General features: G+C 41.8%; 1 protein-coding gene across 1 annotated transcript in view; it reads right to left on the reverse strand.

Moving 5' to 3' along the window:
- Nucleotides 1–16738, reverse strand: part of LOC148031195 (N-terminal nucleophile aminohydrolases (Ntn hydrolases) superfamily protein) — a 66115-nt gene extending 49377 nt beyond the window's left edge. Inside the window, exons 1-3 of the mRNA XM_087684731.1 lie at nucleotides 16441–16738; nucleotides 16189–16357; nucleotides 15815–15879 (exon numbers count right to left, since the gene is read on the reverse strand). Coding sequence (XP_087540857.1) covers nucleotides 15815–15879; nucleotides 16189–16357; nucleotides 16441–16515 — 309 coding nt within the window. The 5' untranslated portion in view covers nucleotides 16516–16738. The remainder of the gene's footprint in view (nucleotides 1–15814; nucleotides 15880–16188; nucleotides 16358–16440) is intronic.
- Between the last annotated feature and the right edge of the window lie 1128 nt (nucleotides 16739–17866).

Genomic DNA, 17866 nt, shown 5'->3' on the forward strand with positions numbered 1-17866 from the left:
CATTCAAATGTACAGATATGGCTGTACTTTCTTTCATGAGAAAGTCCATTAATTTTTTCAACCAATAAACATTGCTGGATGTACTCTTCTAAGCATACAATTCTTCAAGCCTTTGCTACATTGCATATGCTGAATTTAGTTTCTCAATGTCAAAGAGCAAGTTGTCTAACACTGATAGCTCAATGGTAGAGGGAGCGAGCTTGTCTAAGTCATCCCACTCGTCTTGTTCCATGTCTGTTGGTTTGATTCCCTTTGTTTTGATGGGCTTTACATGTTTCTTCTACACCAAGACATTGTAGCATTGTTTTTGCCAAATTGCAAAATTATGTGCACCCTCAAGCTTCTTAATGTGCAAAAGATTATTGCTGTCACTGTTTCCAACCATAATTTGCAGTCCAAAATTGACTAACCAATCATCAAAGGTAAGCCCAAATGTGACACAAGTAACCACAGTACACAAAAGTACCAACCAGCAATGAAAAAAACCCGAGATTGAAGAAATTTCAGGTCTGCAAATAGATTTTCAGAGTTAAAAGGGTGTTTTTTGCTGCACTCCTCAAGCAATTACTGACACATTTAGAGACCAAGCCACCAATTACATGTGAAATCCCCAAATTTTCACTGCAATTTCTGCTCTAAAGGCATTCCCGGACACAATTTTGATCAAAATCCCCAAATTTTTAGAGGGTAATCCATCCAAATTGAATCAATACATGTACCCAAGTGCATGTACCAAACATTTGTTGCACAGGTTAAAGGGATTTTGCAAAAGGCCCAAATTTTTTAGGTTCAAAGTGCACAAATTTTAGTGAAATTGAAGAAATTCCACTAAAATGTAAGAATCCCCAAAATTTCTGAAGTCAAATTGTCTCGTTGCTCTGAATTCCCCAAATTGAAGAAAAGCCCGAATTTTATTGGGCAAAATTTAACTTTGTGCCTTTGCATGTGAACACCCGGTAGAGAAGGGAGAAAAAACAAAAGTTTCAAATCTAAAAAAAACGTTGACTGTCGTCCCGTCTGTCACTTGGCCATCATGGATTGGTCGCCACATGCAGGTCTCGTGGCATGCTGGTCCCGGTTGCCGATGTCGGTCTCGTCCGCCTAGTTGTGTGTCGTCAACTGCCTCACCCTCCGTCAACCTGCCATGTGCCCTTCAGCGTTTGCAAACTGCCGCCTGCTACTTGTTGAGCCCTCCTGCGACTCCTGCAGCACCTGCAACTCCTACCCACCTGTTGCGACACTTACAACTCCTGTGACAACATGAGTCTGCGTGTCAATGTGGAGATGCGCGCCTATCCCGCTGCCTAACGCCCGTCACTGACTCTGATACCAATTTGTTGGAGCCTGACGGATCTGGATTGAGTGAGCTGAGGGTGAGTGCGTCAGATATTGCACAAAGAGTAGAGAGTAGTAGAGAGGAGTGTGAGCACGACACACTTGATGCTCGGTACAAATACTAGTGTACTACTTTTTAGGTTTTGATAATATATAAAATACAAGAGTGTAAGGGTGCGTTCACACCCGAACACTATAAAAGGCACGGTGAGCCTTTATTCCCAATACACCCTACACCGAAAAGACAAATTCAGTCCCAAATCTAAAATCAGCTATCTAGCCTCTTAAATTTCCCTGAAATTCCTCGATTTCATTTGATAGAATTGAAGTCCTAGGCCCTTGATTCGAAGCATGCATCCCGAAGTGGCTATCAAAACCTAATTTCTACTGTAAATTAGGGTTTACAAGCAAAGATTGAATCAAATCTCTTTCTTTGATGGCTTAAACTGCTGAAAATGCTAAGATAACTTAAAAGATGACTGAGAGATGAGAGAGAATGTTGTTGAGAAAGAAATTTCAGAGTTTCATCATTAGAAACGCCGAAAAGCTATTGTTATCTACAGCCTAAGACCATCAGAAAGACTGCTATCTCCTTCTTTATATTGTCATCTGCACCAGAAAGACCTTGGGCTGATGTCATTTGCTCCTAGAGGACTCCAAACTACTGTCACGTGATGAAGGATTGATCCTTGGTGACTACAAATCACAACAACAACCTCTCCTTGCTCTTTAACAGCCTCCTTCTCTCTCACAATGGCTAGAATAGACTTCTACCAGCCCCTAAAAACGTTTTTACCACTTGTATGGGTAAGTTTTATCAAGTGGAAGCCTTCTAATCCCATTTTCCAACATTATCAAACTTATTAAATTAATTTTCAGAATAGTAATTTTGAAAACTAATTTAATAATTATTCTAGTGCTCAAAAAATTAATTTCACCAACCAATAATTAAATTGGCTAGGCCAATTTGTCTTCCAAGTATCCTTGAGCAGTTATTTACCCTTAGACTAGTATTAATTAATTAATTAATGCCTAGTCTCTAATGTCACCGCTGACATTAGTGGCCAATCAAACTATCCATGGGACCGACTGTAGACCATTGAAAACTAAGTATAAACTAATCATAAACCGATCACTTGCTAATTTGAGAATTGATCACAAACTGCTGTAAATGTGATCCCAGACTAATCACAAACTAAATGCAAAAACTAATCAGTAACTAATGCAAAAACTCATGCAAAATTTATCCCAATTGTGACCATAAATGGTTCTCATTGAAAAATGAGCTGAAATGAATAGAATTTTTGTCTTAAAATTGAGGCAAAAACTCATACCAACCTCCTGGTAGACATACTATTAGCACAATACCTTGGATACATACTGAATACATCCGAGATCCACTACATACGAGAGCTGTCCAATACTGGTGGAATGGACGTGCTACCTCCCCCTTGAACATCAAGCAATGCTTCGGACCCCTCCTCTATTGAATCTAACTAAGCCGAACCAAAGGTAGCTCTAGCTGAAAGGCATCCTAGTAAAGTTGCAAGAACTGAGGATAGTCTACCAAGTCATCCTCTTCCATCCACTTTGCATCTATTGGTGAAACAATACCAAAGCTTCACCAAGCAACATATGGAAACTTTAACTTTACTTGCCTCAAACCTCCACTAGGTTGTAGGCCTTTCTTTCCCTTAAGCATTCCGATGCTTTATACTTTCACATTGATGCAATTCCAACTTAGCTAATATGTAACATCGTATCCAGTTGACTAGCCCTTCATGTGTATTGTCACGGACATGCCATGATCATGTGTAAGAATTAATTCTTACTCATGCCATATGAATCCACACCCCATGCGAACGCACCCTTAACAAGACATCCTCAAGCTAACCATGCGAACCCACCCTTGCCATGTCATCATAGAACCTTTTAGAAGAAATGCCATATCATTGCCTGCATGATCAATGATGTCATCACGGAACATTCTAGAAGATGTTTAGCCGCCCTCCAATACCTACAAAAGGAGGGGCTCGCCATAGAGCTCCTCAGTTCTTGCCAATGCCAGTCTTGGGGGTTTAAGGAGTCGAGACCTCCAAGTAAGTAACTTCGAGTTCCAATTCTAGTTTTTGTCTCGTTATGGTATCTAGTCTTGTCCTGTCTTCCACTATACTCCTATTGTCTTGTCACCTTGTAATCTCGTAGTACAAGATCTTGTCTAGTATTGTCTTGTATCTTGTTCATCCCCGTCTAGGGAGATCTTGTAATTCTGATACCTTGTATCCAAACCTACGATCTCAAGTTGTGGGATCCTTCATATCCTATCAAGTCCTGTTATCTATACCTATAGTCCCGGGTTGTGGAATTTTCTATATCTTGTTAAGTTATCATTGTACCTTATGCCCCTATGTGGGATTATCTTGTGATCAAAATTCCTATAACAAATCTTACAACTAGTCTAGTCTCTCGAGCACAATTTGGTGCTCCCATAACAGTTTGGCAAGACTACTTTCTAGCCCTATTGAGCACCATGGAGGCGATCCTTAAAAGAATCGTGGCCTCCCTTCAAAACCTCCAACAACAAATTCAAGACTTGAATGAACAACAAGTGCAACTTCAAATAGAACACCCTATGCATCTAGGCCCTACGTTTAAAGAGATGCAAGACTAGATCCAAGATTTGCAAAACAACAGAGGAAGTGATCCAATGATTCTGAGTGTTTATCAAACCCCAATAAGAGAACCCAAGATCAGCATGCCAAGAAAGTTCAATGGCGACCTTTCGAAGTTCAAGGGATTCCTGCAACAAGTAAAGCTCTATATCCACATGCAACCAAATAGGTATCCAGATGATACCCTTTGCCGTTGATACTAGAGCTCTTGGAACGCTTTGGAAAAAGCCAAGATCTTCACAAAGATTGACCTATGAGGGGCTTACAATCTTATACGGATTAGAGAAGGAGACAAATAGAAGACAACCTCCCACACAAGATATAGTCACTTCGAGTATGTTATTATGCCATTCGGTCTCACCAATACTCCTGCAATGTTTCAACATATAATGAATGATATCTTCCGAGAGCATCTAGATGATTTTGTAGTTATATACTTGGATGATATCTTGAAATTCTCAAAAGATCCAAAGAAGCATAAGCAGCATGTAAAATTAGTTTTGAAAAAGCTCGAGAAAAAGGACTATATGCAAAACTTTAGAAGTGTTTTTTCCATCAAACTAGAAGTGGAATTCTTGGGGTACAATGTCTCCCAAAGAGGAATCTTCATGGACCCCAAGAAGATCAAGACTATTCTTGACTAGGAAATACCCACATGTGTGTCAGAAGTGGTGCAGCAATGGAAGCGTAAAGAATATGCTGAAATAAATGCTGAAACACAAGACAGAAGAAAGAAAGAATGAATGAACACAGTAGACAGATGAGAACTCAGATGTATGCTCGGGAAATGGAATCCATATCGAACACGAAACAGCAGCATACAACGGTGAGTCACTGGCTGCGTGGGCTCCTCAGCACCGGCTCCTCTCTCCCAGAAGGATCTCCACTGATGGCTGAAGCACCAAAGACTGTGGAGGAGGAGCCCTATAAATAGCCACAAAAGTGGGGAGCATAAAATGCAGGTCGGCCAGCATTTAATGCTGGTCGGCCAGCAATAAATGCTACAAATACATCATAAATGGCCACAAAAATGTGCCATAAAATACTGCATAAAATGCTACATAAAATGCCCAGCCTCTAACACATAGACTCACACCATGAGCTGACTCATATCTGCTAACACCCTCTCTCAGATCATGTGTGATCGGATACAATGAAATAGTACAATGATGGAGAATCATAAACTACACAACAAATAAACACCAAAAGGACCATGGATGTCCAAGCGGTGAGTGGCCAGCCCACCACCAAGAAGCCTCGGAGAGCGATCGTACCAACAACACCTGAAAATAGAGAAGACTCATAGCAGCTCTCTGTGTAATGTCACCTATGTCACTCAGGACATACAAAGCCAAACTGCCAAACATGTCTCTGAACATGTGACCATGGATTCCCCGCCTTTGGCCAAACCACCAAAGTGTCCCCTCATGTGAGCTCCAGACGAAAGCCTCTCGCTCTCTGTCAAGAAGAACAGCTCATCATGAACCCAGAAATCAACACCAGTCTCTAGGATTTCACTGCCAGATACCGTCGATGCGTCACGGACGTCCCTCTCTGGAACCTGTGCACCTGTATCAAAATATAGATGAGGCACGGCAGCCCCACCAACACCCGCGCACACTCCCTCTCTGGCACAAGAGAGTCGTGAGGGATGACCTCATCACCACCACTAGAAAGCAGCCGAGGAAGGGGCCACCAAGCCCTTCCCGCGATCCGAAGAAGAGGATCCCTTCCGCGCCTTGGACTTCTCCTTGGTCGGAGGATCGAAGTCGGAGTCTGATGAAGGAGAGGACTCATTGGTAGAGTCACCATCCCGCTTCGTCTTCTGCTCCTTCTTCCTGGAAGCCGCTAACTTCTTGCAGTCCTTCCGCAAATGTCCCTTCTTGCCACAGTGGTAACACTGGGCCTTCGACTTCTTCTTCCCGTCACCCCTCTCTGAAGCTACATAAGCCTCACCTCCATAATGTGCCGGAAGCCGCCCCTGTAATCTCAAGGATGCCTCATGCTCAAGAAGCATCGAGGTCATATGTGTAAAACTGACAGGAGACGATGATGTCTGCGCCCGCAAAGCATTGGCCACTCCATCAAACTCCGGGGGGAGCTTGTAGAGGACCGTCCCGACAAGATGCACCTCGGGAAGAGCAGATTGCATGTGCCGAAGCTGGTCCTGTACCTGCGTAACACGAAGAAGAAAAGACTGAATAGTATCTTTCGGCTCAAACTTCATCTGCTGGAGCTGGCCATAAAGTGTGACGGCCCGCATGGTGGAAGGTGCCTCGTACATCTGCTGCAACTTCTGCCATACTTCAGGAGATGTCCTATAGGAGGTAACCGCCGGTAAGACCGCTTTAGAAATACAACGAAGCAACGCCGAGTAAGCACGGGCATCGTCCGAGTCCCATGTGAGCACCGCTTCCTCAAGGTTGTCCTCATCAAAGTCTTCAGGAAGAGGAAAAGGACGGAGAGGTCGAGCAAGAGCTCCACAGACAATGTACCATAGCCGCTTCTGCACAAACCAAGCTTTCATGACAGCACTCCATGTGAGGTAATCAGGGCCATGTAACTTATCTTCACTTGAGGTGCACGGAGGGGCCATCTGGAGGAGGTAGAAAAGAGAAGTAGAAGAAAAGAAGGTCGTTTGGAGAGTGAGCACAGCCAAAACGCAACCAAAAACACCAAAAATAGTGAGTTCACATGCAATATAACCCAAAGGCTGACCAAAATAAGCCAAAAGCTGCTGCACAAAGTGAAAAAATCAGGGTAAAACTGCCAAAAACAGCAAAAACGGCCTGAATAATCAGAAAAACAGGCAAAAATAATGCTGTAAACAGCAAAACGCAGGCTGCAAACTGAAGAAACAGGGGCTAAAGACTGTTGCCAGCAGTTTGATGAAGGAAACACGGGCAGCAAAGAGTGGAACAGCAGTAAACGCAAATCTGTCCAGAAAAACGCAAAACGCAAATGCTGAAACACTGTCGCCAGCAGCAAATCAGCAGTCGCCAGCAGGAAGGACAGCTGGCTGATCAGCAAGAAAACACAGCACAAATAGGTTGCAGCCTGAAATCTAATACCATGTCAGAAGTGGTGCAGCAATGGAAGCGTAAAGAATATGCTGAAATAAATGCTGAAACACAAGACAGAAGAAAGAAAGAATGAATGAACACAGTAGACAGATGAGAACTCAGATGTATGCTCGGGAAATGGAATCCATATCGAACACGAAACAGCAGCATACAACGGTGAGTCACTGGCTGCGTGGGCTCCTCAGCACCGGCTCCTCTCTCCCAGAAGGATCTCCACTGATGGCTGAAGCACCAAAGACTGTGGAGGAGGAGCCCTATAAATAGCCACAAAAGTGGGGAGCATAAAATGCAGGTCGGCCAGCATTTAATGCTGGTCGGCCAGCAATAAATGCTACAAATACATCATAAATGGCCACAAAAATGTGCCATAAAATACTGCATAAAATGCTACATAAAATGCCCAGCCTCTAACACACAGACTTACACCATGAGCTGACTCATATCTGCTAACAATGTGTCCACGATGTCCAATGTTTCCTTGGCTTTGTCAACTTCTACAAGATATTTATCAAGGATTACTCAAAGATAGTCACTCCACTAACTAGACTGGCAAGAAACTCAAAGTTCTCGTGGACCCCACAAGCCGAGAAGGCCTTCTAGACCCTGAAAACCACTTTCACCACTATCCCAATACTAGTCCACCCAGATCCTACCAAGCCATTTTTCTTGGCGACCGATGCATTAGACTATGCCTTAGGAGCCATCTTGTCCCAACATGGAGATGATGATCATATATTAATATTTTTAATGAAGATGCATTCAAACTTTGATAAAAGAACTCCATGCATGAGCGAATGCCATGAGTCCATCATTGACTTAATCCTTCCTTTAGCACTTAACCCAACCTAAAATGCAATTATCATCGCATGCGATTTGCAAATACATAAATCATTTCCATGCATTGCAACTATTCGGACGTCATTTAATGGGCATCTACGATTATCTTATACACGAGTCACAAAGTTTTTTTGTTTGCAGGAAATCACTCGAAATTGCTCTTGCGCGGGATGTGCGGGGTCTAGGGTCATTAATATTTCGTGCAGAAATATTACAATTCTACCTGGCACCTAAGAAGGAAGAAGAAGCTTTTGATCAGCAACAAGCAATACTACTCAAACAAGAGCACCTCCAACTACTAGCAGCCGTCTCTAATTGTCACCAGGACGACCTTACCTTGATCCAATTAATCCATGAAGCCCTACCGCATGATGATTTGGCTAACAATGTTAAGAGGAAAAACCAAGAGAGAAAAGGAAATGAAGTTTGTGAGTTTCAGGAAGCTAATGAAAGTTATACTTTAAGAATCTACTTTACATCCCTCCAAGAAAGCCGAGACTCCAAGTACTCCAACAACGCCATGATACCCTAGCAACAGGACACTTTGGAGTTAACAAGACCTTAGAGCTCATTTCAAGAGATTTTTTGTGGCCCTAAATGTGGAAAGAAGTTAAGGAATATATAAAATCATGTGATACCTGCAATAAGGCCAAGGTACCTCGTCACAAACCACATGGCCTCCTGCAACCCTTGCCCTGACCCTGGTCTTCTCTATCCATGAATTTCATAACAAATCTTCCCAAATCAAACAAATATGACTCTATTCTTGTTGTGGTAAATAGGTTCACAAAAATGGCATGTTTCATCCCTACCACCAAGACCATTACACATGCAACTACCACTAGACTCTTTCTTAGATACATTTTTAGATTACATGAACTCCCAGACGACATCATAAACGATCGGGGTCCTCAATTCATATCTAAGTTTTGGAAGAGCCTTTGCAACCTCCTTAGAGTCCAAGTTAAGTTATCCACAGCCAATCATCCACAGACTGATGGTCAAATAGAACGGGTAAATCAAGTCTTAGAACAATATCTCCGTTGCACCATCAACTACCATGAGAATGATTGGTTTGAGCTCTTGCCCTTTGCAGAGTTTGCTTATAATATAGTATCCGTGCATCTACCAAGTAAACTCCTTTCTTTGCAAACTATGGCCGGCATCCAAGGATAGATGTACATCTCTCCAATCAAGTAAATAACCCTACCGCCTGAGATAAAGCTCAACACGTAGCAGATATACACCAAGAACTCGAGCAACAAATTCAAAGGGCTCAGAATTAGTGCAAGCAATATGCGGGCCAACATCATCTCCAACATCCAACATACAAAGTCGGTGATAAAGTATGGTTACTCAAGCATAACCTCCAGACAACAAGGCCCTCCTCCAAGCTAGACCACCAGAGATTTGGGCCCTTCACTATTGTAGCCCAAATCAACCCAATCGCTTACCGGCTCCAACTCCCCAACACCATGAAGATCCATCCAGTCTTCCATGTTTCCTTGCTAGAGCCATACCATAGCTCACCACTAAGGGGGGAGAGATCTAATCCCCCATCACTTGTCCAGATTGAAGATCATGAAGAATTTGAGGTCGAGTATATCTTAGACTTGAGGATCTCCCGAGGTCAATTGGAATACCTTGTTCACTAAAAAGAATATGACATCAATGATCACACTTGGGAACCTATAGAATATCTCCAAAGAGCACCTCTTAAAGTTAAAGAATTTCACGAGGAATCCAATGAAACTTGGACCAAACCACTAAGCCGCTCCTCATGGAACTCGTCATTAGAGGGGTGATGTCATGGACATGCCATGATCAAGTGTACGGATTAATTCTTACTCATGCCATATGAATCCACACCCCATGCGAACACACCCTTAACAGGACATTCTCAAGCCAAACATGGAACCCACCCTTGCCATGTCATCATAGGACCTTCTAGAAGATATGCCATGTCATCGCCTACATTCTTCGATGATGTCATCATCGAACATTTTAGAAGATCTTTAGCCGCCCTCCAACACCTATAAAAGGAAGGGCTCACCATAGAGCTTCTCAGTCTTGCCAATATCAGTCTTGGGAGCTTAAGGAATCCAAACCTCCAAGTAAGTAACTTCAAGTTCCAATTCTAGTTCTTGTCTAGTCATGGTATCTAGTCTTGTCTTGTCTTCTATTATACTCCTGTTATCTTGTCACCTTGTAATCTCGTAGTACGAGATCTTGTCTAGTACTGTCTTGTATCTTGTTCATCCCCATTGAGGAAGATCTTGTAATTCTAATACCTTGTATCCAAACCTACGTCCCAGGTTGTGAGATCCTTCATATTCTATCGAGTCCTGTTGTCTATACCTACGATCCTAAGTTGTGGGATTTTCCGTATCTTGTTGAGTTATCATTGTACCCTACGTGGGATTATCTTGTAATCAGAATTCTTGTAGCAAATCTTGCAACTAGTCTAGTATCTTAAGCCCAATCGAGTGCTTCCATATCATGTACCTAACATGCTAGGAGCACCAAATGCATCAACAAACACTCTTGTTTGAATACTTTGGACCATTGCAATGTGATTGTGCATGGAAAATTGAATACTACCAGCCATACCAAGATATATTTTCCTATACATTACTAGATACATTTTTCCTCATGCAAGTATTACTAGCTGTATTTATCCTCATGACCAGCACTATATAGAGTATTTGCATGATCAGCATTAGTACCATGAATCCTAAACACAATTGGCTGCATATATACATTGCCAAACTTACTTTGTGCCCTAGCATTCTGCCAATGTTGTTATACATGGGGTTATGCATATTATCCACCATACCCGGATACATTGGGCCTTGCACACCACACATTGATTGCTACATATGACAAGGAGTTGAGTCATACATCCTTATATGTGGTTCCTAATCCACCATTGCATGGAAACTACTGCCATTACCAAAGTAATCTGGCTGCCCCTGTCATGAGGACATGTATTTTTGAAACCTCACTTAGCATGTGGATTAATTCTTAATCGCATGATTAAGTAAATATTACACATATGAGGTGCAACTGGGATTAGAGTAAATTTACGAGCCTGAGACCCGAGAAAATCACAAGATGTCAAAGGCAAAAGTTGCTATAAGTTATGTTGCACAGATATTTAGTGGTATCTGGTCTCAATTGTTGGCCTAGGTCATTCATTTGGCCATAAGTGTCAGTTGGTGACACTAGAGATGTGGCGTTTAATGGTAGCTAACGCCGATTTAACGGTCAAAGATGGCACAGAGGGACTCAGGAGTGGAAGATGCCTAACAAATTTAATTATTGGCCAGTTAGATTATTTTTCTGGGCACCGAAATAATTATTAGATTAATTTTCAATAATTAAAGGCTAAAAATTAATATTTAATTATGGATAATGTTGAAAAAACCATTTGGGAAGGCTACCACTTGGCAAACTTGCCCATACAAGCTAGTAAAAGGCTAAAGAAGAGAAAAAACGAGATCATTCTTGTTGTAGCAAATGTGGGAGAGATGTGAGCAACCATGGCCAACCTATTTTCAAGCCATTGCAACCAGCCAAACGAGTGAGTTTTGAGGAGGCGATTGTAGATTCGGACCCTCCCTTACTGAGCGATTGCATCCAGGTACAAGGTGACAACTGATTTGGATGTCTCAACTGCAAGCGACAGCATTTAATGCTGTTGTGGCAGGGCAGTAGCTGCATTTGACTGATTTTCAGTCATTCTTCCCGACAAAACTCTGAATTTTCTCTCTTTACAACTTTCTCTCTCATCTCCCAACCATTTCACAGTCTCGCTTCGAAGATCTCAGCATTTGGACCCTTTGAGTCTGAGAAGTTGTAAATTTCTCTACTGTAAACCCTAATTTACAGCAGAAATTAGGGTTTAGTAGCAGCCTCAAGAAGCGTGCCAAAGATTGGAAGCTCCAAGTCTTGGATTTTTCAGGGCTAAAGATGGATTTCAACTAAATTCAGGTGGAGGACTAGCCAGTCATTGAATTTGGGGCATTTCCATCATCTATGAAGTGGATGAAGGCCAATTAAGTATCCAAATCAAGGGGCAAAACAGATTGAAGACTTGCTGGTCACTTTGGACAGCAAGGGAAGTTTCGATTGCGAAGGGGATCGGGAGGATTGCATTGTAAATCAACTTGTTCTTCAATAAAGCTAAAGAAATACCGAAAGGGGCACCAATTTTGAAGCCAATAGGATGTGCATTGTCCAAGATCAATAGGTAAATTTGTATTTTTAGATTTGCATTTATCGTTTGCTATTGTAATTAAGTTGTAATCAAGGATTTACCACCCATCCACGGAAGGAAGGCTAGTTTCAGCCCCACAATTGCATGCATGCCGTGCTGTCCAAACAACATTGGATTGGCACTTCCAAGTTAGCCTTGCATATGCAATAATTACTCCACTAGTATCATTTGCTTATACTCACTATCCACATTTGAAACATCATGTAATTGTATTGGCTCTTCCTGTGGTGCATCTTATTGTCCCAAAGTTACCTTTACTGCTCTCCTTTAAGGAGATTTAAAAAGTGCATAAACTGAGGATCATTTACCAATTGCATAAACATTTCAACTAATCTTTAAACTAGTTATCAAATTCCTCTTTTTCTTCTTGTTGATCATCAGCTTCTAAAGGCCTAGAGGACCCACATTTTGATCTAAACCAACATTATCAAATTGCTATCCATGCTACATGCCTTGTTTAAAATTAAGAATTGCATTTTTCCCAACACTTCGTGAATTTTCAGATCGAAAGGCATCCCTACTTGATTCCATCTCACTATCTAAAGACATTCTTGTTGTAATGCTCAGCTGAATACAATTTTAGCACTATAGCAAAGGTTCTAACCTTCAATCAAGTGCTTTGGTCCCACTAAGTCAAGGGAATTAGTGGTATCCCAACAATGGAACCATGAAACCAGCCTTTCTCCTTGGATAGGGTGGTAAACTGCCTGATTAAGCACTAATTACAGCAATCGTAAAATTCACATAAACTAAAAATGCATACTTTTGCCACTTTAATCTTAGACATTGGACACCCTGTTGGCCCCAAAACTAGCACCCGTTGCGGTGTTTCTTTATCAACTGAGATCCTTTGATTTCCTCCACTAATCCAAGTGTCTCTTGTTGTCAAAAATAACCAACAAACCTCCAAACCAATTTGCCCTTGGTTTGCTTGGGGATTAGTCTTCACCCTGCTCCTTGAAAGACAAATTCGGCCCCAAATCTAATATTGCATGGCTAAGTCCTAGGCTCTCAATTCAGAGCATGCATCTCGAGGTGGTTGTGAAACCCTAATTTTTGCTGTAAATTAGGGTTTATAGCACAAATTGACTGAAATATCTTCCTTTGATGGCTCAAACTGTTGGAAAATGATGTAACTTAAGAGATGACTGAGGGATGAGAGAAAATGCTATAGAGAGTAATTTCAGAGTTTCATCACTAGATACATTGAATAACTAAAAGAGAACTTGTCTCTCTCCACCATAATCCTACCGTGGACAAAATCTAGAAGATGCTTGGTCTTGGGACTTTGAGGCCCACATGCTCAAGAACTCATGCTTATAACAACAATTAGAGCTCACTAAGTGTGTACATAGGCACACATAAGTCAGCATGGATATGCTCTGGGGAAAAACAAAACTACAAGGTCACCACCTTGCCACAAAGGAACCTATGAATTGGCACCACAAGCATCCCTCAATTAAATGATCTAGTTGGCCATCAAAAAAGGCCACAAAGTGAAGAAGTGTAAACCAAGAATGCCATAGAGTATCAACACCTGCATCTAAATATGACTCTACCCGAGATACAAGCATTATGAGCAAGAGTAGCTCACCCTCCTATACTCCAGCCTAAGGCTGAGCTCTCCCAATTAGGCACCAACACTGGAGGCTCAAAGGATAATCTCCGAAGAAAGTCAAGCACTATCAAGCAAAGACACTAAGTCAAAGCCCAACTCTGAAAATAAAAGTACCTGGTAATAAAGTTCTCCACCCATGACAATCAAGAAGATGTCAAAGGATAATCTCCAAAGAAAGTTGAGCACTATCAAGCAAAGACACCAAGTCAAAGCTGAACTCTGAAAAATAAAAGTACCTGGAAATAAAGATCTCCACCCATGACAATCGAGAAGAAGGATAAGTTGAGCAAATACAGCTCAACTAGTTGTTGAAATTGCACTGGTGACTCCATAAGAGGATGAGCTAGCCATACTCTCCTCTTAACACTCTATACAGTAAAAATGGGTCTCAGTAGTAGGAATAGGATACAAAACAGGAAATAGACATCAAAGAAATAGAGGATGCCAGATTCCAAGGATAAGTTGCAAAGGGAAACACCTGATCTCCAGGCTGCCAAGGAACCCAATTGGACATCCGGACTATGGAAAGGTCCACTGAGGGTCCATGACTACTCCCAAAAGCCAAAAATGCAGGATGACCTGCCATGGCAGGATAAAAATGCAGGAATGTCCTGTTGTTACCCACCATATGCAGTACCTTTGGACACGAGAAAGTTATGAAATGTCATCTATTCTCGCTGCAATGTATCGCAAACATAAGACACCTTTAAATGGAAGTGGTTGTCCACAAAAAATGCACGGACATCAGACCAGCTGAAAGTCAGCACATGTGGGTCGATAACTGCAGAAAACACAGCCTTCAGCATGCCCAAGTCTGGCAAACACAAAAGCAGTGATGCCCAGAAGGAGGAAAAACAGCACAGCAGATCCTGAACAGAGAAAATAGAGCCTCAAATACTCCCAAAACATGAACAGGAGAAACACAGCTCCAGAAAGTCAGAAAGTGGGCAGGCAAGCACAGCACCAGCAGGTGAGGAAGAGGTAAAACACAGCACAGCAGTGTTGAATCACCAAAACACAGCTGGGTGACAGCCTGGAAATGGCTGAAACAGGCTGGAAATGTGCCAAAACCTCCAGAATTGCCAGACTGAGACAAAGTAATGGCAGTGCAAAATGCAGGCTGCCAGGCCTGACACAGGCTGAGGGATGTTTATTGCACCAATTGAAGTGTTGCTACAGCAAACACAAAGCTGGTGGAGAGGGCACCTGAGCTAATACCAGGTCAGAATGGCAGCGGAAGAAGGAACAAAGACATGAACTCTGAAGTCAAAGAATCTCCAAAGATGCCCAAGGCAATGAACACAATACAAAGATGGCAGCCCCAAGTGAGTGCAAGATGCACGAGTGAGGGTGCTGCTGAGCATAAAGGACAAACCCACAATGTAGTGTCTGAACCAAAAGACTAACAATGTGAGAGCATTCGGGTCCTATATATAAAATACCCTAGCAGCAATCTAAAATGGCTGAGCAGCTTAAAAAGTGGCCAGCCACAACACAACTGACCACAATGGACAAAAAGACCAAAACGACCACAAATGGACAATAAATGTCAAAGCTTCATGACATCCCCCACTTACTCACTGATAGGGCTCACAAACAAGGGATAACATACAACAAGTACTGCTAACAGATACAAACCAACCAAACCCCATCCAAATGGGTCATAAGATAGGTTTAAAAGGAAAAACATCGAAGCAATTGATCATAATAAAGATTTCAATGGGTTTGTCAACTCGATAAATATATCACAGTTACTACATTACTATATGCCCTGTGTATCCGAATTCAAACTTCAACTAGAGGCGAGCCATGTCTTTGTGACAGCTAACATGAGATATGATAAGTTCATAAAACTTCCTAATTAGACCACACAATGCTGACAGGGGCCTGCAGAAACTGATTCCAAACTGCAGAGCTACAAAGTGATCTTATCTGGTCAGAGAATGTATGAAGTGTGAGGCACCCTGTTTGATCTTTTCTACAATCTTACCCCATCCATTATCATAGCATCAAGCGTTGTCTCCCCACTCTCATCTGGACTCCCACCAAATCCTACTGCAGAACACATAGATACATGTTAGAACAGAAATTCGTTCATAATGTGTGCCAGCTGGGATAGTCTGCCATGAAGTAGGACCAGATTTCAAAAAACCCAAGTTTTCAGTTTTCATTATATGTTTGAGAACTCATCTACCAGGAATCATGTGCATCTTCCCCCAGCCACAAAGGACGATGCAGGCATTCAATCATATCAGAAATCCCTAAAGTTGAGATTTTCTTCTGTGCTAACATAATAGGATAAATGAGATTGCAAATGTAAGTAATAGTGACCAAAATAGGCATCTGAAAAGGTATGTAGATTACCAGTTCCATCACATTGCAACGCTTCACAAGTGGAGCAACCTTCTACAACTGCATCAACGGCTGACAAGCCTTGCTGCACAGCATCCCAAGCTGCACGAACTGCATCCTTGAAAGGCCAAGTGCTGATGACAATCGGTGGCAATGCAATATTTGGGGGCACATTGGAGACCTACAAACACACTACACATCAACATACAATTACACCCTGTATAGGGAGCAGTCATCTTTGAAAACAGGGGAGTCATATAATACCTGTGAACTTTGGGAAAGGGGCAGCACAAGCAATGTTAAAGCCAGGATCCGATGTGCCATATGCAGCGACAGCATTGTTAAATACACGAGAGCCTCTTTGACAGGAACGAGAAGGGACTGTATTATACATTAGTCAGACATTTATACATGACAGATGAAACGGTGTCTGTGGTGCACACAGATTTCCAAATTGCCCGTGCAAAGAAATTGGCTCCTGAATTTCCTCAGGAGAAACCAATGACCATCACACTTTTCTGATGCGAGGCACTTAAATACTCTTCCGGTTGACTAATGATTGTCACCATGACATGTTCCTTTATACCCTCCCCACGCACTCACACGGGTATTTAAAAATTAAGAAGTGCTGAGGCTTGTTTATCACATTTCACAAGGAACGTTTGGATAGGGTACTTCATATCATTGTGTGTAGCAAGCAGCATGTTGATATTAAGGATTGAGAGTTCACACACCAAGCCTCACAATTTACAAATAAGCATCAATACGCTCACGGTGAAATGGTACCAAAGTTTTGCTTCGAATAATATAAAGGCCTATCTATTTCTGCCGTTGGAGAAAGAATCTTACTTGTCTTACTGGGGAGGGAGGTCTTGAACCTCCACCAACCTACCATCATATCCAAAGCAAAAAAATGTAAATTAAAGTAAAGAAGGAAGTTCAAGCTCTCTAACAAATTCTCTCTCTCTCCTCTCTCCCCCTTCCCACTACCTACCATACAAAATTCTCTCTCTCTCTCTCTCTCTCTCTCTCTCTCTCTCTCTCTCTCTCTCTCTCTCTCTCTCTCTCTCTCTCTCTATCTCTCTCTCTCTCTCCACACAAGCACTCCCGCAGTAGGACTTGCATAAGCCTGGGTCATTAGGACCCCATGTGACATGATAGTATTTAACCCCCTCCCCTCCTCTATATGTGTTTCGCTGTGAAAACACCTTTCTCATTAAATATACACCAAGCCCTAAGCTTCTTTATAAAATTTATAAGCAACTTACCATCCTCTATCATTATCTCTTGCAACAACATTATGCCTAGGTTGTTATTTTTTCATGATAATAAAACTATACAAACAATGCATGTTTGCGAGAGGAGGAAAAAAATGAAACCTCAATGTAGATTGCACGTACATAAAAGCAATATAAAACAAATGTCCAACTCATTAATTAGTCTCTCCAAATAGTTTTCCTTTGCAAGCATTACTATCAATGACAATAAGTGTCCTCATTTCCACATGCAAGTGTGATAAAATTTTAGTTAAAGCATCGCATGTGGAATTTTCTTATTTACAAAACATGTTATTTTCTACAACGATAAAACACAACATAAACATGAGATCATTTTATGAATACACCAAACAACAAAATATATTATAGTGAAGAAAAGTAAAAACCTTGGTTGAATCGATATTCAATTGATG

This window comes from Lygodium microphyllum, chromosome 9 (assembly GCF_053477565.2).
Source record: "Lygodium microphyllum isolate KBCC chromosome 9, Lygodium_microphyllum_v1.1.10, whole genome shotgun sequence".
NCBI classification, from domain to species: Eukaryota; Viridiplantae; Streptophyta; class Polypodiopsida; order Schizaeales; family Lygodiaceae; genus Lygodium; species Lygodium microphyllum.